General features: G+C 55.0%; 2 protein-coding genes across 7 annotated transcripts; one reads left to right on the plus strand and one right to left on the minus strand.

The window, feature by feature from the left end:
• ATP2A1 (ATPase sarcoplasmic/endoplasmic reticulum Ca2+ transporting 1) lies at positions 1-15,247 on the plus strand. 2 transcript variants are annotated; one of them, XM_010972538.3, is made up of 23 exons: positions 1-323; positions 641-658; positions 1,038-1,120; positions 2,500-2,604; positions 3,338-3,476; positions 5,221-5,301; positions 6,125-6,210; positions 6,362-6,659; positions 6,853-7,019; positions 8,799-8,887; positions 9,165-9,267; positions 9,488-9,619; positions 11,121-11,243; positions 11,370-11,588; positions 12,178-12,513; positions 12,725-12,945; positions 13,042-13,244; positions 13,436-13,521; positions 13,611-13,744; positions 13,864-13,981; positions 14,137-14,254; positions 14,507-14,551; positions 14,958-15,247. In XM_010972538.3, the coding sequence occupies exons 1-22, from the start codon at positions 206-208 to the stop codon at positions 14,509-14,511; spliced, it is 2,982 nt and encodes a 993-aa protein (XP_010970840.1). In that variant the 5' UTR covers positions 1-205; the 3' UTR covers positions 14,512-14,551; positions 14,958-15,247. The 2 variants fall into 2 exon arrangements, with proteins under 2 accessions (XP_010970840.1, XP_010970838.1); XM_010972536.3 differs by lacking the exon at positions 14,507-14,551.
• On the minus strand, positions 15,201-26,439 carry RABEP2 (rabaptin, RAB GTPase binding effector protein 2). Of its 5 annotated transcripts, none has more exons than XM_074346144.1 (14): positions 25,773-26,439; positions 25,105-25,314; positions 22,713-22,870; positions 20,564-20,674; positions 20,132-20,476; positions 19,147-19,242; positions 18,955-19,053; positions 17,862-18,017; positions 16,872-17,049; positions 16,745-16,756; positions 16,597-16,652; positions 16,447-16,500; positions 16,238-16,354; positions 15,201-15,797 (listed from the first exon to the last, which is right to left on the minus strand). In XM_074346144.1, the coding sequence occupies exons 1-14, from the start codon at positions 25,807-25,809 to the stop codon at positions 15,696-15,698; spliced, it is 1,731 nt and encodes a 576-aa protein (XP_074202245.1). In that variant the 5' UTR covers positions 25,810-26,439; the 3' UTR covers positions 15,201-15,695. The 5 variants fall into 5 exon arrangements, with proteins under 5 accessions (XP_074202245.1, XP_074202243.1, XP_074202244.1 ...); XM_074346142.1 differs by having other exon boundaries at positions 25,783-26,435; XM_074346143.1 differs by lacking the exon at positions 16,745-16,756 and having other exon boundaries at positions 25,783-26,434.
• Positions 26,440-26,598: the final 159 nt, after the last annotated feature.

Here is a 26,598-nt window from a genome sequence, read left to right on the forward strand (position 1 = left end):
CTGGGGGCTGGGGGGGTGGCCGGCTGCTGCAAGTGGGACTGGGGTCAGAGCTTCGTGGAGGGAAGAATAACCTGGGGGGGGGCAGGAGCGAAAAAGGAAGAAACCCAGACAGACAGGCAGGCGGACACATTGAGGAAGACCCCGAACACGTGAGAACCCCCCCAGAAGGAACACACCGCCCCCTGGCCCCCAGGAAGGGAGCACAATGGAGGGTGCACACGCCAAGACCACAGAAGAATGTTTGGCCTATTTTGGGGTGAGCGAGACTACAGGCCTCACCCCAGACCAAGTTAAGCGGCAACTGGAGAAATACGGCCACAATGGTAAGTGTCCCTTGGAGGAAAGGCTGGTAATGCCCTTGTGCATCCCCACAACATGCACACACTGGAGCCTCTCCCTCCAGGGTATCTGAGGGAAGAGATAGGTCATGGTCCAATGACTGCAGGAGAGGGGAGAATACTGAGAAAAACAGGCTCCCTGAGACCCAACATTTTGGGAAATTTTATGGGATAACCTTGATGAACTTCAGATGCCCTTTTGATGGCCTGATTCTCTTACCTTAGCCACAGAGTCCTGGGTGTGGGTGGCATTAGACTGAACGCCAGATGAATATGTCCTTTTCTTCTTTTTCCCTGGGCAGAGCTCCCTGCTGAGGAAGGTAAGTTACTGGAAGCCCTGGGCTCTCATAAATAACACCTTCTCCTCTCTGTGCCCCAGTCCCTTCTCCCTGCCCTCTTCTTCCAACTCCTGGGGCCAATGTCCCTCCCCAAAGTTTAGAGTCTGGCTGGGGGCAGAAGTTTCCAGGCACTTTCTCCTTGAGGCATCTAGCCCTTGAACAACTGCCCACCACTTTGAGGAGCCTGTTTTTGGACTCCTGGCCAGCTCTCTCAGGCCTTCTCAGTACCAAGTGGCCTGCCCATCACCCCAGTCCCTTCCTGCTTCAAGCTGGACCCCAGCCTGCACCTGGAGTCCCAGCCGTTCATCTGTTAGACCTTAACCCTGGGGGTGGGGGGCCTTCCCCTTGCCTATTCCCCCAGGGAAGTCCCTGTGGGAGTTGGTGTTAGAGCAGTTTGAAGACCTCCTGGTGCGGATCCTTCTCCTGGCCGCCTGCATTTCCTTTGTAAGTGTGGGAGAGCATCTGGGGGCTGGCTGGGGGTGTGGGTTGGGGGCATCTGGAGAGTCTGCTGGCGGGCGGCTCCAAATCATCGGGTCCTCTAGTCCAAGCCCTCAGCATCCTGTTCCACAGACCAGAACTGAGGGAGGTGGGATGACGCTGATTTGCGTACTCCTCTGTCCTCCCCCACACCCCGCAGGCAGGTTTTATTTTAAGCTTTAAGGGTGTTCTCAGCCAAAATACTGAAGCTAAGCCGCCCCCGGAGCTTCAAGGGCTCCGAGGGCTCGGGTTACCCCCCGAGCTCCGAGCTCCAGGGCTCAGACGCCGCTGCCGTTCCCAGGCCACCACTGCTCCCAGCATGCTTTGGGGCGCACACTCTGCTCCACCAATCTCTGAGCATCCTGGCGTCCCTGCCCCGCCCTCCTGACGCTGATTGGTCAAGGCAAAGACTCCCACCCAGAGGCGGGAAAGAGCTGCTGGTGTGAGGGTGACTCCAAGTGCGCCCAAAGGCCCAGACCCCTCACCTATCTCTGGGGCCTCGCCTCCCCATCCCATCAGGGCTAGAACTCCTCACCCACCTGGCCTGACCCTCCCCTTCCCCTCACAGCCTCAGGGCTGCCCCCACCCGCTCCCAAGGCCCTGCCACCTCTCCTGCCCTGGAGCTCCCCTCACCACCCGTCATCCCAGCAGTCCAGCCTACATTTTGGAATTTCTTCCTTAACATCTTAGTCCTCCTGGGAGACAAGACTCTAGAGGCAAAAATGTCTCCCTGTTCCCTGGTCTCTTTAGTGGAGGCCCCGTGGGCCCTGAGTATTAGCTGGCAGGGCCTCGCTTCTCCCTTCTCAGATTTGCTCCTTGACATTTGCCTGTGGCTGTTGCCTGGCAGTGGCAACAGCTGGGGTGGGGTGTGTACAGGAGGCCCCGTAACACTATCCCCCTCCCTCCTGCTCCCTCATGAAATTGGAGCTTCCCTGCCTTGGGCTTTGGGGGAAGGCCATGAGTGGGCCCAGCGCCTGCGAGGACCACAGGGTTTTTCCTATTGAGTTTTGGCTCCCTGGGATGGATGTGGCTGTGGGGGTAGTTGGCCTGGGTATCCCCTGAGCTTCATTTACAAGCCAACAACTTGGTCAGGGAAACCTGAAAGCATTCCCAGTTAATCCTGGAGCTGTGCGTGTCTGTGCCCGCCTCTTTCGGCTAAAGAACAGCAGTGGTCGTGCTTGTGGGAGTATGAGCTGTGAAGCGTGTAGGCCCTCAAGCAACATGGCGCTGCGGTGTCCCTGGGATGCCATGCCCATTTGCTCCTGCACATGTTCTTACCTCTATTCCTCTCCTTACCCACTGGAGGGACTTCATTACCTGTTATTCTCCCTTCCCTTGCTCCCTAGGTGTTGGCCTGGTTTGAAGAAGGCGAAGAGACCGTCACTGCTTTTGTTGAACCCTTTGTCATCCTCTTGATCCTCATTGCTAATGCCATCGTGGGAGTTTGGCAGGTTAGCTTTGACTCCACCTCATTCTTTCACATCCTGACACTGAACATGAGGCCAGCCTCCCTCCCCATCTCCTCCTCCTCCATCACTTCCCCTGGGCTTACCTTGTTCTCTGGTCCTTTCGCCCAGTTTGAAAAAGGGACAGAATGTTGGAAAGAGGCAGGAGACTGGTGTTCCCATCGTCACTTGTTGGCTGTATAACCCTCAGCAAGTTCCTGTATCTCTCTGAGTCTCAATTTCCTCATCCATAACATGGGGCTAATCATCCTATTCCTCAGAGTTGTGGTGAAACTTAACAAGATGTTGAGCATGCAAGTGCCTAGCCCTGTGCCTGGCATGTAAGAGGATTTCAGCAAATGCTAGTTTGATGTCCTTCTTTCTTTTACCTTATACCACCCTCTGCTTTTCCTGTCCCCTGCTTTCTGATTTTGTTTGATTCTCTATTCTTCTCTCCCCTAAACCCCCTTACCTGTTCTCAGCTATAGGTGACAGTTTCCTCAACACACACACACATACACACACCCCTACCTTCATGTGGGGTTGTCTGCTCCCCTGGGCCAGAAGCCAGGACTGCATAACCTGCCTCCTTCTGTGCGATGCCCCTATTTCCCCCAGGACTCAGGCCTCTGCTCCTCCATCTCTACACCATCCCCATCCTCCCTGACTAGTCCCCCCATCCCATTCTACAACCTTCCTCCCTCTGCTGACCCTCCTCTCCTCCACCCTGTCCCCCCAGGAGCGTAATGCAGAGAATGCCATTGAGGCTCTGAAGGAATATGAACCCGAAATGGGGAAAGTCTACCGGGCTGACCGCAAGTCAGTGCAAAGGATCAAGGCCCGGGACATTGTCCCCGGAGACATTGTGGAGGTGGCTGGTGAGTGATGGGGACGAGTGGTCCAGAATGGGTTCAAGGCCAAGAAGAGGAGTATGTTAGGGGTGGGGACTGTCAGCCCCCTGATCCTGGTGTCCAGGAGGTAGCCAGGATGGTGGAGTTTCTGCTTCTCCTTCCCAGACTCCTCAGGAGGTCACCCCAGGGCACTGTGGCCACAGCACCCCCTCTCTGTCAGAGTCTTAGCAGGAACAGCCAGTCCTGTCCCTGAAGCTGCAGGCAGACCCCCTGCTCCCCCTCCTCTCACCCGACACTTGCAAGCAACAGGTGGAACCCAGTCCCTGCCAATGGCCCCGTCTCCACCCCCCTCCTGAGGCCTGGCTTCCCTCTCCTTCCACCCACCCCCAAGCTTGGTCAGCTTTAAATCTTGACCTCTCAGTGCCCTTGAGGCCTCTCAAAGGGGAAGGAGCGAGGATAGAAGGGAGGAGGGGGGCCGGAGGCTCAAGCCCCCGACCATGTAAGGGAAACTCAGGCCCCAGCAGAGAGCACGGGACCTGGGAGGAGGGGAGCTCAAGGAGGGCCCCGCCTCTCTGGTGAGGGACACTTAATGCCTGACCAGGGAGGGGTGGGGGCCAGGTGGCTAAGATTACTGGGATTCTGCCCCCTTCAGCGGTTTTTATATTTGCCTTGCACAGGCCTTCCCATGTCTCCAGGCCCCTGGAGTAGGGAGATGTATCTTTCTAGGCCTGCTTCCCTCCACCAGACACCCAAATCACCACCATGGGAAGCTTGGGGAGAGGGAGGGTGGGAGGGCTGAAGACCCCGGCGCCCCATCACAGGGCTCTCCTGCCACGGTGACAGTTTGGAGTCAGCACCATGAATGTCTATAAATATCGCTTGGGCTTGGGTGACAGGGTGTCCCGCCCAACTTCATTGCTGACCTCCTCCCTCCTCCATCAGCTTCCTCTGGCACAGGAGGAGGAACCTTAGAATCAGGGAAAGGAAGGCAGTCGAGCCCCATCCGCAGTCCCATCCTTGGGGCCAGGCTGGATTAGTCTGGGAGGCGGTTAGATTCCTCAGAGGTCTGTAACTCTCGTGGGGCATCTGCCATGGCCCCCAGGCGGGTTCCTGTACTGACCCACTTCTGTGCATGCCCCTTGGCCCCCTTCTCAGCTGTCTGCCGTATGTGGCATCCCCTGCCCCCAATGCCTAGTTTCCTGCGCCTCCCCTTCTCTCCTGCCCATCTCCCCAGCTCACTCACCTTGGCTTCCTGCCTTCCCGAGACGCTCAGACCAGGGCTCACAGGTTTCTGATGAGCATCCTTGTCCCCTCTGTGTGACCCTGCTGGCCCTGAGCCCTCTCCTCCTGTGTCTTCCCTTCTCACGCTTCCCTCTCCTGCTTCTCACTCCACCTTTTGTCTTGTTGACACTGATGTCCTCAGTTCCCACACCTTCTCCTGTTTCCTGCTGCCTCTGTGGCTGTTCCACTTGGTTAGACGACGGGCCCATCCCCGCTTCTCCCTGTGGCCGTTCAGTGTACATTTGTTGAGCATATACTGTGTTCCCAGACTTCCCCTCACCAGGCTCACAGCCCGACAGGGAGAAAAGCATTCAACAGGGGGATAATTGGAGTGAGTTAGAGGGAGATGCTGGTGGGGCAACAGGAGCACAGCCCGGGTGACTTCCCTGAGGCCTGAATGATGAGGTGAGGTCATCAGACAAAGTCTGGGTTCTTCTCAGGAAGAAAGAAAACTCGCTTCTCAACTGACTTCACTCTCCTCTCTCTACAGTGGGAGACAAAGTCCCTGCCGATATCCGCATCCTTGTCATCAAGTCCACCACCCTCCGGGTCGACCAATCCATCCTGACAGGTCTGCTGGCCTGAGGGGGAGGATCCAGCAAGGGGGCGCAGGGATGAGGATTTGATGAGGGAAGTGGACAAATGGGGATGAAAGAGGACACCCAGCAGTAGGGCCCCCTCCTGGCTCCATCGCGGCAGTGATGTCAGTGTCTAAGCCTGGAACACAAAGGTTCATGGGAGACAGCGGGACATTTGTACTCACTTTCCAGATGGCCATCAACCCGTCCCTTCCACATGGACATACAGACAAGCTCACCCAGAGAACTATCCTGTTTCCTCAAAAGCCCCCAAGTGAAGAACCATAGGTCTTAGGAGAAGATGGAGGGTTCAGTTTCTCCCCTGGGAGAGAGAGGGTGAAGAGCCAGTGAGCATACTCCATGGTCTAAGGAGGCAAGGCTGGGCTGGCCCAGGGTGGTTGCCTGAGCTCTGGCCATTCGGGCGAGGAAGGCGAGGTCCTAAGCGTGGGGGCCTCTCCAGTTGACAGTGCACTTCCATCCATGTCCATCGGCTTCTTTGACTTTCATCAAGACCTTGTTCTGAAGTGTGCACATCATTGTCCCCACGGTACAGACAGCAAACCAAGATTAAGTGGTCCAAAACCATAAAGCTTGAAAGTGGTCAGGCCGGGGGCTCGGGTCAAGGTCTTTTCACTCTAACGGTGATGGACTTCCCATCTGCCTCCAGTGGCTTCTTCTGGAGTCCAGACTTCCTCCAGGATTGTTGCTTGGTCCTTACCAGGCCCTGTCCCACTGAGCAGGGAGGGAGTTAGGGGTAGGAGGTGTGGGAGAAGGCCAGGATGTCATCTGAAAAACCCCTCGGCCCCTTCTCCACAGGCGAGTCTGTCTCTGTCATCAAGCACACAGAGCCTGTTCCCGATCCCAGAGCTGTCAACCAGGATAAGAAGAACATGCTTTTCTCGGTGAGCCATCCAGGGCCCCTGTTGCGTGACCACGTGTCACGTGGTCTGGGAGAGACATGGCGGCGTGGGAAGAGATGAGACCCACAGCTGGGAGAATGCAGCACGAGGTGCGCCTCTCACCTGATTCCCTGCCTCTTTTTCACCTTCCCAGGGCACCAACATTGCTGCTGGCAAGGCCTTAGGCATCGTGGCCACCACTGGTGTGAGCACTGAGATTGGGAAGATCCGTGACCAAATGGCCGCAACCGAACAGGACAAGACCCCGTTGCAGCAGAAGCTGGATGAGTTTGGGGAGCAGCTCTCCAAGGTCATCTCCCTCATCTGCGTGGCCGTCTGGCTCATCAACATTGGCCACTTCAATGATCCCGTCCACGGGGGCTCCTGGATCCGTGGTGCCATCTACTACTTTAAGATTGCCGTGGCTCTGGCTGTGGCTGCCATCCCAGAAGGTAGGGCGGCCTCTCTTTCTCCTCCCATTTGCTTGTCTCACCTGCAAAGACTCTTTATCCAAATAAGGTGACATTTACAAGTTCCAGGGATTCGGACCTGATATCTTTGGGGACCCCTTTTCAGCCTCCCCAACTAGATCTCCCTCCTTGCCCCCCAATAGCATCCCTCACTCCCTCTCCTTCCTCCTCACAGGCCTTCCTGCCGTCATCACCACCTGCCTGGCCTTGGGCACCCGCCGGATGGCCAAGAAAAACGCAATCGTGAGGAGCTTGCCCTCCGTAGAGACTCTGGGCTGCACCTCTGTCATCTGTTCCGACAAGACAGGCACCCTCACCACCAACCAGATGTCTGTCTGCAAGGTCAGGGGAGGGTGGCATCTCTCACTCAGATGACTGCCTTTGGGGTGAAATGAGCCCTCCAAAGATGGGATTACCCTACATCACTGGCAGCTTCTTATTTTGGCCCAAAAAAGAAATGCTCAGAGGGCACAGAGTGCCATTCTGCCGGCTGTGAGAGGGAGCAGAGAAGCTCCTCTGCTCAGGGCAGAGAACTCCCTGCAGCCCCCGTCTATGTGCCAGACACTGCCATGTGCCCTCTCTAATCCCCCCCAGCAGCCCCATCAGGGGAACATCTTGTTTACCTAATTTTCCAGAGGAGGAAACTAAGGTTCGAGAGATTCAGTTCATAGTAAATAAGTAGCAGAATTGAGTTACAAACCCACGTCTGTCTGGGCCCAGACTGCCTTCTGGGAGGTCAGGATGGTCATCTGTGATGGGGCCTGGGGTGCCCGACCACACTAATCCCAAACAGCATTTCCTAAACCAGGGCCCTTAATCTTTTCTGTGCCTCAGACTCTTTGGCAATCTGGACTTCTCCACTGAATATTTTAAAAGTATAAAGTAAAACACACACGGTTCTGTTTTTAAAATATATCGGACTACAGAGGAAACCGATGACTGAAATATGGCAATCAAAATATTTTAAAAACAAACTTGTGTTTTGGTAACACACGTGCTTCTTTATTAATGCATTAAGTAGCAGGTCCAGCAGTGGGTCTCAGAACTGCCATAACAGTGAAGCGGTGATGAGCGTAAATGCTATTTTGAGAGCCTGGCAACAATGCAACGTGACAGGAGAGTATGTGTGATTAGACTGGTGGCCAAGTCACAGGTGTTGTTAATACTAATGTGATCCATTGCCCACATTCATAATTGGAAGGAAATGCTAAATGTCAGAGAGAAAATAAAAGATGTAATTTTTGTATTGCCATCAAAGCTTACAGACCCCTTGGTGGTGGGGGTCATCCACAGACCCAAGGCAAAGAACACTGCCCTAAACAGAGTTCTGTGGAATAGCACGTCCATGAAATAGAAATTGCTGTTCTGAGAATCGAGGGTTGTGTGGTCAGAGCAGGCTGAGAAAAGCTGTATCCTTGGGGAGACCCATGTGCCTGTTGGCATTTGAAAGCCTCGGAGAAGGCTGACTGTAAAGAGGTGGATTTCACTTTGTTTAACCCAGAGTTTCCTAAGCTTCCTCGGCCATAGAACTGTTTTACCTTGGAACATGTCTTAAGCGCCATCCCTTCCAGGCTCACTGTGGTTCAGGGTGGGCTGCTCCCCTCAGGGCACTGCGTCATCTATATCCCTTCAAAGCCGGACCAACTGGGCTCTGGTCCTATTTCATAAAAGTGAATTAATTGCCCACATTTGAAAAGTCAAGAGATTTCATAGGAAAATAACCTGAATGTCTAGTTCTTCCTGCACAACTGGAAGATCTGGCCACAAGGGGCTGGAGCTATAGATGGGCCATGTGCTAACTGGTGGCCTGGTGGCCACGGTCCCCACCACACCTTATCATGCACGTCTAACTGATCTGGGGGAACTTCCGGCATGACCTGTGGTTACTTTTGTTTTCAGGCCACTAACACAGAACATGGAGAGGGATTGCAAGGGAGTTGGGAGAAGGGGAGGATGCAGGGAGGAAAGGGAAGGACAAGTTGGGGGATGGTGGGAAGCTCCGTTAGTCTGTGCAGATGGCTGGGCAGAGGGACACTCGCGGCACGGCCCTCCCCTTGGTGCAGACTGCCTTCAGGCGTAGGGAGAGTTAGGCATCTGTGTGCACACCCTTCTCCTCTGCAGATGTTTATCATCGACAAGGTGGATGGGGACATCTGCCTTCTGAACGAGTTCTCTATCACTGGTTCCACTTATGCTCCAGAAGGAGAGGTGTAAGTCCCCCCACATCCGAAGTCGCCTTCCCAGTGCCTCGAGCTCCTCTCCCACCACACACAGGCACCTTCTCTCTCCCTGGGGCCTCCCTCTAGTTTTGCCTTCCTTTTCTCTCCTCTTCCTTCCCTGACCTTGTTCTCTCTCCCACCTGATCTCCAAGTTGGTTGCCATCTCCCCCACTGTCCCCTGCTGCTTTCCCCATGCTCTCTCTGCATCTCATTCTCTATCTTCTCCACCTGTTTCCCTCCCTTCCTTCCCCGCCGACCCTGCTGCCAGCTTGAAGAATGATAAGCCAGTCCGGGCAGGGCAGTATGATGGGCTGGTGGAGCTGGCCACCATTTGTGCCCTCTGCAATGACTCCGCCTTGGACTTTAATGAGGTAACCTCTCTCCACTCCTGAAGCGGCTCCTCCTTCCCACTCCTGCTGGCTGAGTCCAGGGCTCCTATAAAGGCTGCAAGGAAGGGGTCATGGGAAGGAGGTGGGAGGGGAAAAGAATGACTAGCTCCCTTCCCGTTCTAGGCAGAAGGTAGGGGTGCTCAGTGGGAGCAAGGGGCCAGGAGCCCGGGGCACCTACTTCCTCTTCCTCCTCTGTCCTCAGACCAAAGGTGTTTATGAGAAGGTGGGTGAGGCCACCGAGACAGCACTCACCACCCTGGTGGAGAAGATGAATGTATTCAACACAGATGTGAGAAACCTCTCCAAGGTGGAGAGGGCTAATGCCTGCAACTCGGTAAGTCTGGGTGCTGTATCCCACAGTCCTTCTAAACACCCAACGTTGGACAAGCCAGGATCTAAGGAACCTCAGGAGACAGAGGCCCCCCGGTCAGGCTTGGCAGGGCCTCGTGCTCCATGCTGGGACCCAGCCAGCACGGGCAGGTGGCCTCTCCACAGCTTTTCTTGGCAAGGCTGACTCTGGATAGGACCTGCCGCCCCAGCACTTACACCTCTTTCTGGTGCCTGGCTGCAGCATCTCTCGATGAATTTAAGATCACATTTCCTGTTGTGTCCCAAGTTGAAAGGAACGCAGCTGGACACAGAAACCGCAAGTGACCCATCCTGGGGCAGCCCTGATTTCAGCTATTACCCCTTTGTCTTTAGAAACACTTCTTTTATCAGATCTCAAGACCTGATTTAGGATTTGGGAAATATGACTGCTGCACATGCTTCTGCCTCCCTTTGTCCAGATGGACAAGCCCAATTCTGTGACTTCACTCTAAGTTCTTGCTCTTAATATTTACTGGATGTCTGTACTGAAATCCCCCTGGATATTATATATTCCCCACATCACTCATTCTTTTTTTTTTTTTTTGTAGAGGTAAGATGTTCATTGCTATTTATTTATTATGACAAAAACTATGAAAACAACCGAAATAGCTATCAATAAAGGATTCATTTAGGGGGAGGGTATAGCTCAGTGGTAGAGCACATGCTTAGCATCTACAAGGTCCTGGGTTCGATCCCCAGTATCTCCATTAACAAAAACAAAAAAACTTACAAATGATAAAATAAACACCAACTTATTTTTTATTTCATTTATTGTTTTTATTTTTGTTTTGTGGAGAAATATCCAGGGTGCGTTTGGTACATTCACTTTTATGGATGCTTATTACCGCATGCCAAGCACGAGGTCTGCACTGTCCAGCAAGACATGCCTATAAAAGCACATTGTGGTTATTTAAATTTAAATTATTAAATAAAAGTAAAAACTCAGTTCTTCAGCTGCACTGGCCGCATTTCCTGGGCTCAGTAGCCATTACTCAGTTGCACCGTACTGGATGGTTCAGATCATTAAATATTCCCACCGTCACGGGAGGTTCTAGTGGGCAGGACCACACTGCCATCCTTCTGTTGCGCTTGAAAGTGGACACTGTAAGACAGTGGCAGCATTAGCCTTGGAATTCTCTCCATTTCTGCTGTAGGTACCAGACTTAGCTTTAGTCTCAGACCCAGCTTGCTATCTTTTCTGACCTCCAGATCTTTTTTTTAAAAAATTTTTTGGGGGGATTAGGTTTATTTATGTATTAATTTTTTAATAGGAGGCACTGGGGATTGAACCTAGGACCTTGTGTATGCTAAGCACATGCTCTACCACTTGAGCTATATCCTCTCCAACTCCAGATCTTTTTTTGACTGTGTTTTGAGGGGTCTGGGACTCTTTCGTGCTAGCACAGCACTGTTACTCTTTAACCACCAATCTCATATGTGGCCTCTCTCTGTATTCTCTCTCCCAGGTGATCCGCCAGCTGATGAAGAAGGAATTCACCCTGGAGTTCTCCCGGGACAGAAAGTCTATGTCTGTCTACTGCTCTCCAGCCAAATCCCGGGCTGCTGTGGGCAACAAGATGTTTGTCAAGGTCCGAAATCAGAGTGTGCCTCAGCTCCATTCTTCTTCCTAATTCTGCACCCCTCTCCTGTCCCTGCCCCCTCTCACTGTGCACTGAAAGGAAGAGTGGTTTCTGAAGACTGTTCTGTTCTCCCAGGGTGCCCCTGAGGGGGTCATCGACCGCTGTAACTATGCGCGAGTTGGCACCACCCGGGTGCCAATGACAGGGCCGGTGAAGGAGAAGATTCTGTCAGTGATCAAGGAGTGGGGCACTGGCCGGGACACCTTGCGCTGCCTGGCCCTGGCCACCCGGGACACCCCCCCAAAGCGAGAGGATATGGTCCTGGATGACTCTTCCAGGTTCATGGAGTACGAGGTGAGCAGACAGAAGTCTCTCATTGCCCCAGAGTCACTTGCCTTACCCCGTCCACCAATCTTAGGAACCATCTAGTGCAGTGCTACGTTGCGTGTGATCCGTGGGCCTGTCCAAGAAGAGGTGAGGCACTTGCCCCAGAACAGAAATCAGCTGGATCACTAAGCACACCTGGGTTCAGCTGACATGTTTCCATTTTCTTAAGATGTGCGTCATCCTGCATTCTGGTACAAGCTCTTTATCTCATAATGGACTTGCTCTCTGAATAGCATGAAAGTCCACTCCCTTCATTTTATAGAGGGAACACTGTGGCCTGGCAGGTAACCTGGATTTGCTCAAAGTTGTAGACCAAACCGGTGGTCCTGCTGAAGGCAGAAACCACCTCCCTCACTTCCAGCTGGAGTTCTTTCTATGACACGATCTGCCATCTATGATGGGCCTGGTACCACCAGGCCTGCAGGTACATACATGGACAAGGAAAGTTTGCTGCCTCTGAGCTTATGAGGCCCTGCTGAGGTTTGAACACCAGGCCCAGGGACTGCTCTCCCCCAAGGTCCCTTCCTGACCCTATTGCTCTCCGCTGTCTCCCCAGATGGACATGACATTCGTTGGCGTAGTGGGCATGCTGGACCCGCCCCGCAAGGAGGTCACGGGCTCTATCCAGCTGTGCCGTGATGCTGGCATCCGGGTGATCATGATCACTGGGGACAACAAGGGCACAGCCATTGCCATCTGCCGACGAATTGGCATCTTTGGGGAGAATGAGGAGGTGGCTGACCGAGCCTACACTGGCCGGGAGTTCGACGACCTGCCCCTGGCCGAGCAGCGGGAGGCCTGCCATCGCGCCTGCTGCTTCGCCCGTGTGGAACCCTCCCACAAGTCAAAGATCGTGGAGTATCTGCAGTCCTTCGATGAGATCACAGCGATGGTGAGAAGACCAGCAGGGCTGCCCAGGCCAGGGCACACATGGGTCTGGTGTGGGGCGGTCTGCTTGTGTCCACTGAGATGACCGTCTTGGGGAGCTGGGGCCCAGGGAGGGCCCTGGGGAGACGCACAGAGGGGAGGGATTCGGGCCCCGATGGAAGAGTCTCAAGGAGGGTATGTGAAGGGGCTGGGTCTTACCTCCTCTCTCCCTGCAGACAGGTGATGGTGTCAATGATGCCCCTGCCCTGAAGAAGGCTGAGATTGGCATTGCCATGGGATCCGGCACTGCTGTGGCCAAGACGGCCTCAGAGATGGTGCTGGCCGATGACAACTTCTCCACCATCGTGGCTGCCGTGGAGGAGGGCCGCGCCATCTACAACAACATGAAGCAGTTTATCCGCTACCTCATCTCCTCCAACGTGGGCGAGGTGGTCTGGTGAGCCGCTGGGCCGGCATCCGGGAGGAGGGGGTTGGATGAGGGGGGTGACAGGTCTGGGAGGCAGGACGGACACATGACCACTCCTTCTGGCAGCATCTTCCTGACAGCCGCCCTGGGGCTGCCTGAGGCCCTGATCCCTGTGCAGCTGCTGTGGGTGAACTTGGTGACGGACGGCCTCCCAGCCACAGCCCTGGGCTTCAACCCCCCAGACCTGGACATCATGGACCGGCCGCCCCGGAGTCCCAAGGAGCCCCTCATCAGTGGCTGGCTCTTCTTCCGCTACATGGCAATTGGGGGTGAGCAGGAGGGAAAGCTACACTTCCTCCCAGTTGTAGGGACTGACCCCCTTTCTGGGAACCGGTTTCCCCACGGCAGCCACCCCAGTGGGCCCTCTTCCTCAAACAGCCATTCATGGCCACATGACCATCTCAACTCCTCCAATCCCCCCATTCCTGGCCCCTCAACTCCCATCTTTTCTCTACCACAGGCTATGTGGGTGCAGCCACCGTGGGAGCAGCGGCCTGGTGGTTCCTGTATGCTGACGATGGACCTCATGTCACCTACAGCCAGCTGGTAGGGCTGGACGGAGAGGCGAGGTGCATAGCAGGAGGGTGGCATGGAGGCATCTGTGGGAACCCAGCTCCTCCCCTCTCCCCCTGCAGACTCACTTCATGAAGTGTGGGGAGGACAACCCCGACTTCGAGGGTGTGGATTGTGAAGTCTTTGAGGCCCCCCAGCCCATGACCATGGCCTTGTCTGTGCTGGTTACCATCGAGATGTGCAATGCTCTCAACAGGTGGGGCCCAGCACCCTCCCCTGCACCCCTGTCCTCTGCCCCTCCTCTCCTCTGCCCCTCCTCTCCCTGCTCACCACTGCTCTCTCCTTGGGTCTCTACCCCCGGGCCTCCCTGCGCAGCCTGTCTGAGAACCAGTCCCTCGTGCGGATGCCGCCCTGGGTCAACATCTGGCTAGTGGGCTCCATCGGCCTCTCCATGTCCCTCCACTTCCTCATCCTCTACGTGGACCCCCTGCCGGTGAGCCTTCCAGCCAGGGGCCACCTGTCCTCTACCCACAAGGCTCCTCCACAGGGGCAGTGACCACCACCACTGAGGGAGGAGGGCGGGGTCAGGCTGGCACAGTGCTGGGTCCTCTGGCCTCTCCTCACCACCCACTTCCCACCTCCTCCCAGATGATCTTCAAGCTCCAGGCCCTGGACCTGCCCCACTGGCTCATGGTCCTCAAGATCTCATTACCAGTCATCGGGCTTGACGAAATCCTCAAGTTTGTTGCTCGGAACTACCTGGAGGGTAAGAGGCCACCCCCCACCCCACCAGAGCCCTGTCAGCCCCTGAGCCCTGAGCACAGTCCCCTCCCTCAGCACAGCGAAGGCGCCTGCCCCGCTTCCTTTTCAGGTGGGTGAATTCTCTGCCCAGCAGAACCAGCCCCTTCCCTCCTTTCTGGTCTCCTCAGTGCCCCCACAACCTCCTCAGCCCTCTTGGCACTCCGCACTCGCCTCCCTCCCTCGGTAACGGCTGTCTCTCTGTCCTCTCTGGCCATAGGATAACCCGTTTCCCCCTCCTCCATCTCTTTGAACCGTGTCACAGGTATCACCTCCTTCTTGCCCTCGCCGCAGCTGCTGTGCCCTGCCTGCCCCTCTCCCCCTCAGGTGGCACTGAGGTCACCTGCCCTCGAAGCTCCACCTGGAGCCACTGCTGCTGCCACTGCCACGCTTCCAAGTGGGGGCAGGCTGCTGCCCCTCCTCTGTGGGGCCGGCACTGCCCGCCCCCAGGCCCCACCGTGTCTGCTGGGCTGCGCTGGGTGGCGCTGGCTGCGCGCTGAGCTGTCTGCTGCTGGGGCTGCAGTGGTGGGAGGAGTGGGGTCTGGGGACACAGGTGAGCGGCGGGTGGCTGGGGGTACCCTCCAGGTGAGTGTGCCGGGGGACAGGGAGCTGAGAAGGACTTTTCCTCTCCTGCCCCGCCCCCGGCCTCATCCTTCCCTTTCTCCTTCCAGATCCAGAAGATGAAAGAAGGAAGTAACCAGTCCTTTTGTCCTCCCCCAACCCTGATAGCGATGCATCTTCAGCCAGAGCTGTGGCACAGATCTCCACGTTCCCTACTCCCCGCCCCCCTCTTCTGTTTATAAACACAATGTCCCCTTCACTTTTCCTCCCCCCTCAGCAACCCGCCCCCACTTCTGCCCTGGTAAAACCTCCCCTCCCCAGTCCCGTGGGGCTTGCAGGGACAAGGCGACTGATTGAGCTGAGCTGCTTATTTATTGAAAATAAATGACAGAAAACTCTGGCCTTGTCTCCGTGCCCATCTTGGGCTTGCGTGGGGCCCCTGGGAACAAGTATCTTAGTGTCACGCAGTCTGGAAAGCAGCTGCCTGTCCCAGGGAGCATATATGGAGGGACATGGCCGAAGGCTCCCAGCCACCACTCACAGCTTGGCTGTGCCTCAGGGAGGGGAGGTGTGGCTGTCAGTCTGGCTGGGACTCAGGAGGCAGCATGGCAGCCAGAAAGCCGCAGGGCTGAGCCTACCCCTTTGGTTCCCAGAGGGCGTTGGGACCCTCATCCAGATGTCATCCTTGGACACAGAAGGCCCAGCCACCCCTAGGAGGAGGTGATAGACAGGGACCCTCTCAGGCTCGGAGACGGTAAAGACTCCATCCTGAAACCCCCAGAGCCTCAGCCTCATGGTTCAGGAGTGGAGAAGGGCAGTCTCCTCCAGGGTGGGTGGGTGCCAGCCCCTCAGGTGTCCTTGATGTCCCTGATGTCCCTGAGGGGTGCCTCGTCCATGATGCTACGCACTTGCTCCAAACTCTCTGCCTGCCGGATCCGTTCCAGGCGCACCTATAGGGCCAGCAAGGTAGGCAGAGGACCCTTGGTGGGAAAATGCAGCTGCCACCCCACCTACCAGCCCCCTGAGGGACAAGGGCCCAGAACCAGTGTACCTAGGGCCCCATCTCCCCCAACCCACAGAGAAACTGGATTCAAGAGAAGAAAGGGGTCCTGAGAGAGCAGCCTGAGGAAGGGTGGGCAGGGGCAGGTGGAGCTGACGTGATGAACAGGCGGCACGTCCACATGCCGGGCCCTGGGCTGAGGGCTTCATGTGACCAACCAAGATGGACACACGAGATCTTCAGCTTTTTTTGACCAATAGCTCAGAGGACAGGACCATGCCAGCTCTAGGAAGAGGAAGAGAGCTCCCCTAACTGGGGGACTGTCCTTGCAAGACCTGGGACAAGTCACCTGGGGTCATGCTTGCCCGGTGGGGAGGGGACGTGCAGTACCTGCAGGGCCTGGGACAGTCGTACGAAATCTCTCTGCACCTGCTCACTGGTCTCCAGCTCAGCCTGCAGCCGCAGCACTTTTGCCCTCTGTTCCGAGAGGAGGTCTGTGAGCTGGGCCTGGGAGGATAGGACACAGAGCTGGGGTTTTGAGCCGAAGAAACTGGATGTCTGGATAGGGTAACCCCTTGGACACCACTCCTGACCCTGACCTCTTCTGTGCGGCCTGAGCCTGATGGCTGCCTTAGGACTTCCTGCCGCCTGGACTGAGGGAGACATAAAGGGCAGCAGGGGCCGGTGAGGGTCTTCTTCCTGCTGCCACCCCTCCCCCGTCATCCCGGCCTGGCCCGGGCCAGCCTCACCTTGCTCTGCTCCTGCTGGACCCGCTCCATCTCCATCCTCAGGCTGCACAGGGAGGCTGGGAAGTCAGGCAGGGCCAAAATGTCAGGCTCACACCCTCTCTCCTTCTCCGCCCCACCCGGCTGGGGACAGGCTCCAGCCCATACTCACCCTCTAACACCTCTGTGCAGAAAGGAAAGGAAAAGAAAGGAAAGAGGTCAAGGCTCGTTCTGGGACTGCGCCCCCTCTCCCTTCCCAGCACCTCAGGGGTGGGGTGGCTCCCCTCCCCCTCCCTCACCTGTCTCCTCACGCTGCACCCTCAGCTGCCCCTTCAGGCTGGCCCTCGCTGCTGTCTCCTCCTCCAGCGCCTCCCGCAGCGTCACAATCTCAATCCGCAGGCGCTCAGCCTCGTGCTCCCGGGCCTGCTGATGGGCCCGCGCCTCCTGTCGCGTGCGGTGTACCAGCTGCTGCAGCTCCTAGAAGGATGCAAGTCATAGGCTGGGCAGGGAGCAGATGCCCCAGGAACCAAGCGGCTAGATGGAGACTGTGGGGAGGGGAAAGGAATGGAGGAAGGAAGAAAATGTTAAAGGGGAAACAACCTGAATGCCCACCACGGGGAGACTAGACAAACACACTGGACAGCAAGGAATATTTTACTGCAGCACAACCCCTCGGGTGGCGGACCCTCAGGAGTGGTGCTGATTGAAAGTTCCAGGAGATTACCCAGAGCAAGATTCTGAGCTTTTATAAAGTACTCCACGATTTAGGCAGTCAGGTATATGTAGTGAAAAACAATACCTAAGAGTGGCAAAGGAATGATAAAGCTCAGGAAGCAGAGACAGAGCCAAGGAACACCGGGTGGGTGGGGGCACATGTAAGGAGATATGTAAATTGTAGTTCTCAGGGTGGGTGAGGGTTCTGGGTGATCATCATATTTTTAATAATTCCATCAACAAAGGCCATGCACAGATCAAATGATGACAGCTTGCTATGAACCAAAGATTACAATGAATTCAATTTTGTGGACCTCATGTCACTTAAAAATAACAAACCAAATTACTGCTTCCTTGGTGTCAAGCATTCTGTTAACTTACTTTCTGTCCATGCCAGTGCTGGAAAGGGGATATGGTCCCATTTTGCAGAGGAGGAAATTGAGCCGTAGAAAAGTCAAGTGAGTTGGCCACAGTGACATAGCTAGTACACAGCAGCCTGGGTCTGTCCCCGAGTCCCATGGGCTAGGGCCAATGCTTTGCTGCACGTGGAGAGAAAGGGCCCGCAACAGGCTTACCGGCAGTGAGCTGGGCAGCGGCTCCTCCTGGCCCTCATCCTGCTCCAGGCCCCGGGAGACTGAAGACGGTGGCTGCTCAGCCCGAAGCCCTTGGTTTTCCTCAGTCAACCGCTTTACCTCGTGGCTCAGGCACTTGTGGGAGGTGGCCAGCTCTGCCTGGGGACAGACAGTTAGTATGAGGTGATGAGGGGACAGGGATCTCCAGTCTCCTGTGAGGCCAAACCCTGAACACTCTTCCCAGACACTAGAAGGAGAGCCAGGAAGCCCACGCCCTCCTTCTCAGCCATGAAAGGAAGAAACACCCTTTAGTAAGTGTCTGTGGCTCCCAAGCTCTTTCTACACCCTCCTTGATGACTCAGAGGTCACAAAGTGGCCAGCACAGGCCACATTGGGTGTTTTATTTGGTCTATACAGATGCTTTTAATTTTTTAAATGTTTTAAATTTTTTGATGGAGGTACTGGGGATTGAACTCATGCTAAGCAGGCACTCTACCACCGAGCTATTACCCTCCTCCCCATACAGATGTTTTTAAACCTTAAATTAGTGCCAATTTTAAAAACTGGGAGACTGCACATAAATATACAGATCTCTGGCTTCTCTTGACAAATGAGAAAACTCGGCAGCACCAAGCCTGCACTCCTACCCCCTCCAATGAGTGGAGTCGAGGGGCATGAGCCCCCTTTATAGGGTCCCTTGGTTTGCCCTGCTATTCCCTCCTGCCTCACAGCTGGTCCAGTTCAATCATCTGCCTCTCCAGTCTGGTTTTGGGAAGTATCTGATTCTGCAATCCCTGCTTTTAATCCTCACAACTCTGCAAGCGAAGTCCCATTATCTCAATTTCAAGGCGGCAAGGCTGAGGCTCTGAGCTTGTGGATTAGCTCAAGATCACAGAGCACGGTGGGCTCTGTCTGAATGCAGGGCCGGGTGCCCTTGAAACCCTTTTACCCACCTGGCACCAACTCCGGGGCAAAGTTAGAGCGGCTGGAGGGGAGGAGGGCAGGGCACAGGACAGGTGTCTCAACCTTCCACGTGTCCCCCTCAACCAACTGCCGGCCCACTCCTCTCCCGCCTGCCCTGGCCCCCAGCCCTCACCATCTGCAGCTGAACCCGCTCCTGGGCCTGGCTCACAGTCCCCTGCAGGGTCCGCAGCAGCTGCTCTGAGTTCTGGACCTGGGCCAGGAGCACCTGCATCTGTGGGTGGAAGCGGGGGCAAGGGTGAGGCCAGGGCCCAGAAGGAGGCAGGCAGCAGAGGCTGCATGGGACTGGAGCAGAGGCTGAGCCCACCTGCTTGGCGCAGTCCTCGTTGCTCCGTCTCAGGCCCTCCTGCAGCTCATCCCGCTCCCGGCTGATGCTTTCCAGGTCCTTCTGCAGCTGCCGCCCCTGCCACAGACCCCGGCCTCAGCCTCAGCCTCCAAGGGGAGGCCTCCCTCGTCACCAGGCCTCTCATGCCTGGCCTCCCGCACCTCGGTGGGCAATGTCGTCATCCGCTCAGTCGCTCAAGCCAAAAGCCCAGGAACTGATGCTGACTCTTCTCTCTTCCGCTGTTCCCCAGGTCCAACACACCAGCAAGCCCTGCCCCGTCAGCCTCCAAAGTGGATTTCAAACCCACTCACTCCTCTCCATCTCTGCTGCCAGCTCCCGGTCCACCTTCCTCTAAATGCTGTAGAGCATCTCTCTCCCAACCGGTCATCCTGCTTCCCTCGTTGCCCCCTCCTACGATGACAGTCCATTCCTACACAGAAGCCCATGTGATCTGTTAAAAGCCTAAAGCAGAGCAGGCCTCACCCTGCCTTAAACTCCACCGAGGCTTCCCACAGTCCCCGAGGCCGACCTCCTACAGCCCCTGCCTGCCTTTCTGATCTCATCTCTCTTCTCCTTGGTGGCCTTGCTGCTCCCCAGATGCACCATGGTCTGTTCATCCTCTGGGCCCTGGAAATTCAGTTCCTTTGGTCCCCAATCTTCGAGGAACACCTCTTTTTTCACCATCTAAGCCTTAGTCTCCTGCAGGGCCAGTCTCCACCCCGTGACCCTACTGAGTCTTGTTCTGGGCATTTCACCCTGTGACCCCATCTTCCTCATGTGCCCCTGTGCATGTCTGGCCCTGGTCCCCTCACTCGGAGGAAGCTCCAAAAGAGTGGGGGTTTTCATCTTCACTGTCGAAACCCCAGCTCTAGGTCAGGGCCTGGACACACTGGGTTCTCAGTAAGTGCTTGGTGAGAGAGAGACGGATGCATGCAAGTCGGCAGGCTGCTCCCCACGCTCTACTCACCTCCATCTGCAGCTGCTCCCACTGGTTGTCTGGAACAAGCTGGTAACCAGGAGGGGGCAGGTAGATGCCCTCAGGGACCAGGGTGCCCGTGGACACCAGAGAGGCGGTCTCTTCCTGCTCAGGGCTCAGGCCCTGGCGGCTACGGGGCAGGGAGGCGCTGCTGCCAGCCCCGCCACCCAGGGAGAAGGAGGAGATGGAGGCGCTGTCGTCACAGTTGTGGGCGAAGGCCTCGGCTGCCGTGCCATCCCCACTCAGCTCCTCAAGAGGCTCCAGCGGAGGAGATGGGTCCCGGGACAGGAGCAACTCCGTGGAGCCATGCAGGGAAGGGGGATGCTGGGGACGTCTCTACGGAGAGGGGACAGGGAAGAGGCTTGGGGGCCAGGGTCCTGTGGCATCCCTTCTTCCCGTGGTGCCCCCTGGCCGCCCCCTCACCTGGATCTCCTGGATCAGCTCCTCTGCCTTCAACAGTTTCGCCTTCAGCTCCTCAATCTCTTGCTCCATGGGCAGCACGATCTCCCGCAGCTTCTCTGAGTCCTCGTGGGCCTGAGGATGGGGGGATCGGGCCTTGACAGTCCCCACTCCTGACTGCAGGACCCTCAGAACTGCTCAGATCTTTCCCTCCAAGCATATCAGCTCGTCTAATCCTCCCAAGAAGACGCCATTCACGCCCATTTTAGAGAGAAGAACACAGAGGCTCTGAGAGCTCACATGGCTTGCCTAGGTCACACGGTAGGCAGCCAAAGTCACAACCACCTTCCTGTTGCCCACTTGTAGAGTGACATAGTTTTCTTCCCCAGCATCATTTGTCCTTTTCTCTTTTACCTTAGAGCCTCACATTTTTAGCTGGGCTCGTGGCCTAAATTCTAGAACATCAGCTACCTTTCTCAGCTTCCCTGTAAACTAAGCAAGGCCATATGACTAAGTTCCAGCTAATGAGATGTAGGTTGATGTGCCAGGCACAACTCCTCAAACGGCGAGGGTGTGCTTTTCTTTACTCCTCCTCCTCTTGCTGGCTGAGTTGTAGACATGATGGCTGGCACTCAAGCAGTCATCCTGGACCACAAGGCAGTTAGATACCTATGGCAAAACAGCAACATAGGAGGAGCCTGGGTTCCTACTGACTTGTTGAACTGCCACATCAGTCCTGAAATGTCTACCTCTGGACTCTAAGAAAAACAAACTTCTATCTTATTTAAGCTACTGTTGATTTGGCTTTTCAAACTTTGTCCTAACTGATATGTCCTCCCATATTTTCATCGCCACCATATTGCTGGCCACTTCTTTTCAGTCTCTTTTTCAGGTTTGGGAGCCTGCTGAACTTGCAAAGCCAAAGTCCCTGGATAGCTCCACTTGGATGTTGCACAGGCTCCTCTATCCTAGTACAGCCAAATGTGACTCAACTCATGATGCCATTCCTCCTCTTACAGGCACTAGGTCAGCAAAAAAGACCCTGCTATTCACCCAGCTATCCAAGACAGAAATCTGCCAGTCACCCAACCTCTTCCAATTCATGCCATTTCTACCTCTTGAATCTCTCAAAAACCTGTCTCAGACAAGCTCAGTTTAACCCTCCAAATCTCTTATGTGAACAGTGGCAATAGGTGGGATGAGCCCGTATGGCCTAAACAAAACACCTGTGATCCCATCTGAAGCTCTAAAATACATGCTCTGCAGATGCCCACGTGATGGATGGGTGATGGCTAGATGCAGGCATTGGGCCAGGGCTGGAGCTGCTTGCCTCTGGGCCTGTGGCTCCTTCTGCTGTACCAGGCGGCTTTAATTTACCCTCTCCTTCACCACCCCCACGTAACTGCTCCCCGAGGATCACTCTAAATGCAAGCAGCAGCCTCTGGTATGAAACTGGGGCTTGGAAGCCTTCCCTTCTGGGGCTCCTGTTTTGATCTTTGTCTTTCTATCCATTGATTTATTCCATCTCCCTGAGCCTCAGTTTCCTCACATATAACATGAGGTGAGTACCTACCTCACAGGGCTGCTGTGCGGCTCAAATGAGGGAATGATGTGAACTTGCTTTGAAACATGAAGACTCTGGTAATATGTGCTTACGATTGTTCATGACAATAAGAATAAAGGAGGAGATATACCATTGAGATTAAGAACAAAACTTTAGAACCAGACCGCCTAGATTTTTAAATCCCAGATCTGCTCCTTTTTATGTGCACAACCTGGGGAGAACTACTAAGCTTCTCTGAGCCTCACCTTACTCACCTGTTTAGTGAATCTAATGGATCTCTCTTTCAAGGGAAAGACGGGAGACTGAGTGTGTCAAGCAGTTTTCACAGTGCCTAGTGCATGAGAGGTATCCTTAAATGTTAGCTCCCCTCCTCCTACATGACTTTCCTCAATTGTGGAGGTAAGCAAACCTGGTCCAGGACCACGCTGAGTACGGGGCTAGGGTGTGCTATACTTAGAATGATCACTGGGTGCCCTGTTCCCAGTGATGTGGCGATGGGATACCGACAATCCCTCTGCCCCATGGTCACCTTTGGCTGCCTCAACATCTTTCCAAATCCCAGGGTGGAGTGGGGAGGAGAGGAGAAGGGCAGGCCATCCCAACCCCAACCTTTTCCATCTGCTTCTCCAAGGAGTCTAGGGGGTGGGCCCGGGACAACAGCTGCTTCAGGCGCCCCAGCTCCCGCTCCTTCTCCTCACAGTCTTGCTGCTGCTGCTGCCGTTCCTGCTTCAGAGAACTGATCTGGGCTTCATAGCTGCTGATGGAGTCTGGCAGGGCAGGAAGGGCAGAGGAGAGGGAGGGTCAGTGCGCCGGCCCTACCTGGGGGTGAGTGGGGGTGCTCGCCATCACTGCGGCTCTCTACCAGGCAATCCACCACAGTGGTGAAGACAGGGGGCTTTATGGCAGGTGGTCCTGGGCCATCAGTTAGCCTCTCTGCATAATGTCTTCAGCTAATGATTATCCCACTGGCTTGTTATATAGGATCAAATGACATGACATGTGGAAGGTGTTCAGCCCTCTTCCTGGTACATAATAAATGCTAAAGATAGGCTCTGTTTCTATTAATACATACCAATAACAATCAATATCTAATTACTAACTACTATATATAAAATAGATAAATAGCAAAGTCCTACTGTATAGCACGGGGAGCTACTTTCAATACCCCTTGTAATAGCCTATAATGAAAAAGAATATGAAAAGAAATATATATATGTATAATTAAGTCACTATGCTGTACATCAGAAATTAACACAACATTGTAAACAAATTATACTTCAACTAAAATATATATATATATAATAATAGTCATAAATATTTACTCTGGGCCAGACTCTGAGCTGGGCTCTGGAAATAGAGAAATTGATCAAATACAAACCCTGACACCAGGTGCCCACAGTCCAATGAGGAAGACAGCCAGGGAAATAGTTACGAAGCAACAGGAGAAGAGCTGTGAGAGGACCTTTCCTAGGCTTGTGGATCCCAAAGGAAGGAGCCCCTAACTCTGCCTCCCTGACACTAGCAAGTGGTGAAGGAGGGAAAGGACACATTAAGTAACAGGAGCAAAGTTTCAGAGGTGGGAAAGTGGATGGTGTGGCTGGGGCGCAGTGAGCGTGTTGGAAGATCTGGAGTGAAGGTGCACAGGGAGATGCTGGGAGAGGTGGAGAGGGTGGCAGTGCATGGCTGCCAAGGCTTTGAATGCCATGCCAAGGAGTTTGGAATTTATCTTACAGGTCAGCGGGAGGTGGAGGTGGTGGTGGGTGGAACATGGTCAGTTTTCATTTGCATAGTTATTAATTTTAGCATGTACTAACATTAAAAGTAAAGGTTCTGTTGCCAGAGTGCCTAGATTTAAATCTTCTGCTACTTTCTAGCTGTATCACCTTAGGTAAGTTATCTAACCTCTCTGGGCTTCAGAGCTTCCTCTGTAAAGTAGACAGAGATAATAGTTCCTACTTAGAGAGATTGCTATGAAGATTAAGTACTCATAAAGCATCTAGCTCAATGCCTGGCATATAGTAAGTGCTTAATAAATGTTAGTTACTAAAATTATTATTATTGTTATTTAGAATACTGTTTCTTGTAGGGACAGAAAATTTCCTTTAAAATAAAGGTATATACGTTTTATAAAAGTGGATTTATTCAAAGAACAAATATTAAGTAGACAACAGGGTAAGTCATAAAAGGAGACAACCATGTTGCACAGGTGGTACGTGGATGCCTGAAATGTGGGAAGTATGACCCCAGATAAGTCTGGAGCCAAGAGTGGTTGTTAGAAAGGGAAATGACATGGTGGGATGGGAACTGTAGGATGTCTACTCTGGAAGCCAATGTCAAGGTCAGACTATAGAGGGAGCCTTGTAAGAAGGCTGGGGCAACAGTCCAGGGGACTTGACGAGAGCTTCGCTACAGCAGTGGCAGTGGAAGCGGAGGGGTGGGATGGGACTGGAAGCTATTTCAGAGGCTCTGGCCTCTGACTAGAGGAGGAGGGAGAAATAGGAAAAGAAGCTGGGGGATCTGGGGCGAGGGGTGCTGATGCAGCCCAGTACAGAGGATGTGATGGAGGGAAATCTATGCATGTGGGTGGGGAGGGTGTGTGTCGATGTAGGGGTGCTGGGGAAGAAAGGAAACCAATTAGACTTAGAGACTAGGCCAAGGGCTGAGTATGCTGGCCAGAGGCTCAAATGAGCTCTCAAGGAACTGAGAAGTTGCTCACTTTCAGGGCTGATCAGTCATCAGTAAGGGACAAGAAGTGACAGGGGGCCAGGGAATGGGTAGAAGCTCCGAGCTAAACTTAGCTGGAATTGACAGAGCTGCTGCTAGCACAGGCAGCACCTCTATGTAAATCAGAAAAGGGCGCCTCTTCCTCTCAGCCCCTGGGCCTGCTCGGTGCCAGGCAACGCTGCTAACCTATCCCATAGCTTATCTGCCATGACCCCCTTCCTTGTTATGCACTCCCGCTTAGGGGGCCAAGGGAGCCTGGGAGGAGCGCTTGCCTCACCTTTCAGGATGGCCTGCAGGGAGGCCACCTCCTCTTGGCATTGCCGCTGCACTGCAGCCACAGCCTCAGCCTTTGTGCTCTCGCTCACCTCGGCCACAGCCTTCATGGTTTCCATTTCTGCCAGGGCGGCTGCCAGCTCAGCCCGAAGCCGGCCGAGCTCCCCTGACTCAGCTTCAACTTCTGCCCCATCCTGGGGCTGGGGACCCAGCACTGTGGAGGACAGGGATCAGCCTGTTTTCTCATCACTCTCGGATCCCCAATATTCCCAAATCTGCAAATCCTGCAACTAAGTACTGCAGCCATGGTCCTTGCACCTTCATCTATCCCCGCCCCTTCCCCACCTCCTCCTCACCTAGCTATGCTGTCTGCTGCCTAGAGCCCCGCCTCTTTCTCCCTAGGTTCACCCAATCCCCTCTTTTCTCTGATACGACCCCCTCCCTTCCAGTGGCCCCGCCCCTTGCCCACCAGGCCCCTCCCCTCCCTTAGAGGGCCCCACCTCTAACCTGCCACTGGCCCACCCCCTGGAATCGCAAGACCACGCCCCCTCCGGCTCTTTGCCGGGGCGTGGTCCCGCCCCTTTTTCCAGACTCCCCTCACCATCCCCCATCCACCAGTGCCGAGCTCGGCCCCGCCTCCGGTCTCGCAGCCCCTCGCGTGCATGGACGCACCGTCACGTACCGGCTCCCGGCTGCCTCCGCCGGTCATCCTCGCCCGCGGCCGCCGGCGCAGCTGCCGCCATCGCCTCCGCGCAAACGGCGGGTTCCCGCACTCCCTGGTGACGGCGCTCACCGCTTCCGTGTCCTCTCGGCCGTTTCCGGATCCGCTCGGCTGTTTCCGGATGGGTCCTGGGCTCAGGCTGAGGCCGGAGTTGGGGTGATGGCCGAGCCTCGGCCGGAGATTTCCGAGTCGACGTCTGGCCTCGGTCTCAGGCCCCGCCCCTCCCCGTCTTCTTCACTGGGTAGCGCTGTTCGAGAAGAACGCCTGTCCTTCACACCATGAACAAGTTTTTTCATCAAAGGCTTTCTGGCGTCCCCACGTGACCTGGGAGCTCTGCTCAAATTACACTTCCTCAGGACACCCGCCGGCCTCAACCTAAGGAAGGCGAGGCTCTCGCGGTCTCTCCCGAGCCCCGGAGCCGGCCTCTTGGTCAGTCCTTGGCAGCCCTTCCGCCGGAGCCTGGCTCACATTACAGCGAACTGTGGTCGGGCCTCCCTGTTCCTCATGGAGCCTCATGGAGCGTCCCTCGGGGCAGGGCTGCTGGGTCCACTTCACTTTTCTGGGCGCCTGGGTCTGGGTCCCCGCGTAGTCAGTCAAACTTCCAGGTCCCCACCCCTACTTTGATACTCAACCAGTCACCGATTCCTGCTAATACCCCCCGCCCCCGAGTGCCTCACAAATCCCTCCATTCCTCTCTCGGCCACTGGCTGCTCTAGGTCAAGCTCTCATTATCTGTGACCCCTCCCTCCAACAGCTGACCTGATACCTCCTCTTGAA

This window comes from Camelus bactrianus, chromosome 18, assembly GCF_048773025.1.
Source record: "Camelus bactrianus isolate YW-2024 breed Bactrian camel chromosome 18, ASM4877302v1, whole genome shotgun sequence".
NCBI classification, from domain to species: domain Eukaryota; kingdom Metazoa; phylum Chordata; class Mammalia; order Artiodactyla; family Camelidae; genus Camelus; species Camelus bactrianus.

Excerpts from the sequence above, each read along its gene's own strand:
- RABEP2 (XM_074346142.1), bottom strand. The coding sequence starts at position 25,843 with ATGGCGGCAGCTGCGCCGGCGGCCGCGGGCGAGGATGACCGGCGGAGG. Across the intron at positions 20,477-20,563 it reads AGCTGATCCAGGAGATCCAG|AGACGTCCCCAGCATCCCCC; the intron begins GTGAGGGGGCGG and ends CCCTCTCCGTAG. Across the intron at positions 19,243-20,131 it reads GGGAGCAGCTGCAGATGGAG|GGGCGGCAGCTGCAGAAGGA; the intron begins GTGAGTAGAGCG and ends GGTCTGTGGCAG.
- ATP2A1 (XM_010972536.3), top strand. The coding sequence starts at position 206 with ATGGAGGGTGCACACGCCAAGACCACAGAAGAATGTTTGGCCTATTTT. Across the intron at positions 9,268-9,487 it reads CCGCCTTGGACTTTAATGAG|ACCAAAGGTGTTTATGAGAA; the intron begins GTAACCTCTCTC and ends CTCTGTCCTCAG. Across the intron at positions 13,245-13,435 it reads CCGCTACATGGCAATTGGGG|GCTATGTGGGTGCAGCCACC; the intron begins GTGAGCAGGAGG and ends TCTCTACCACAG.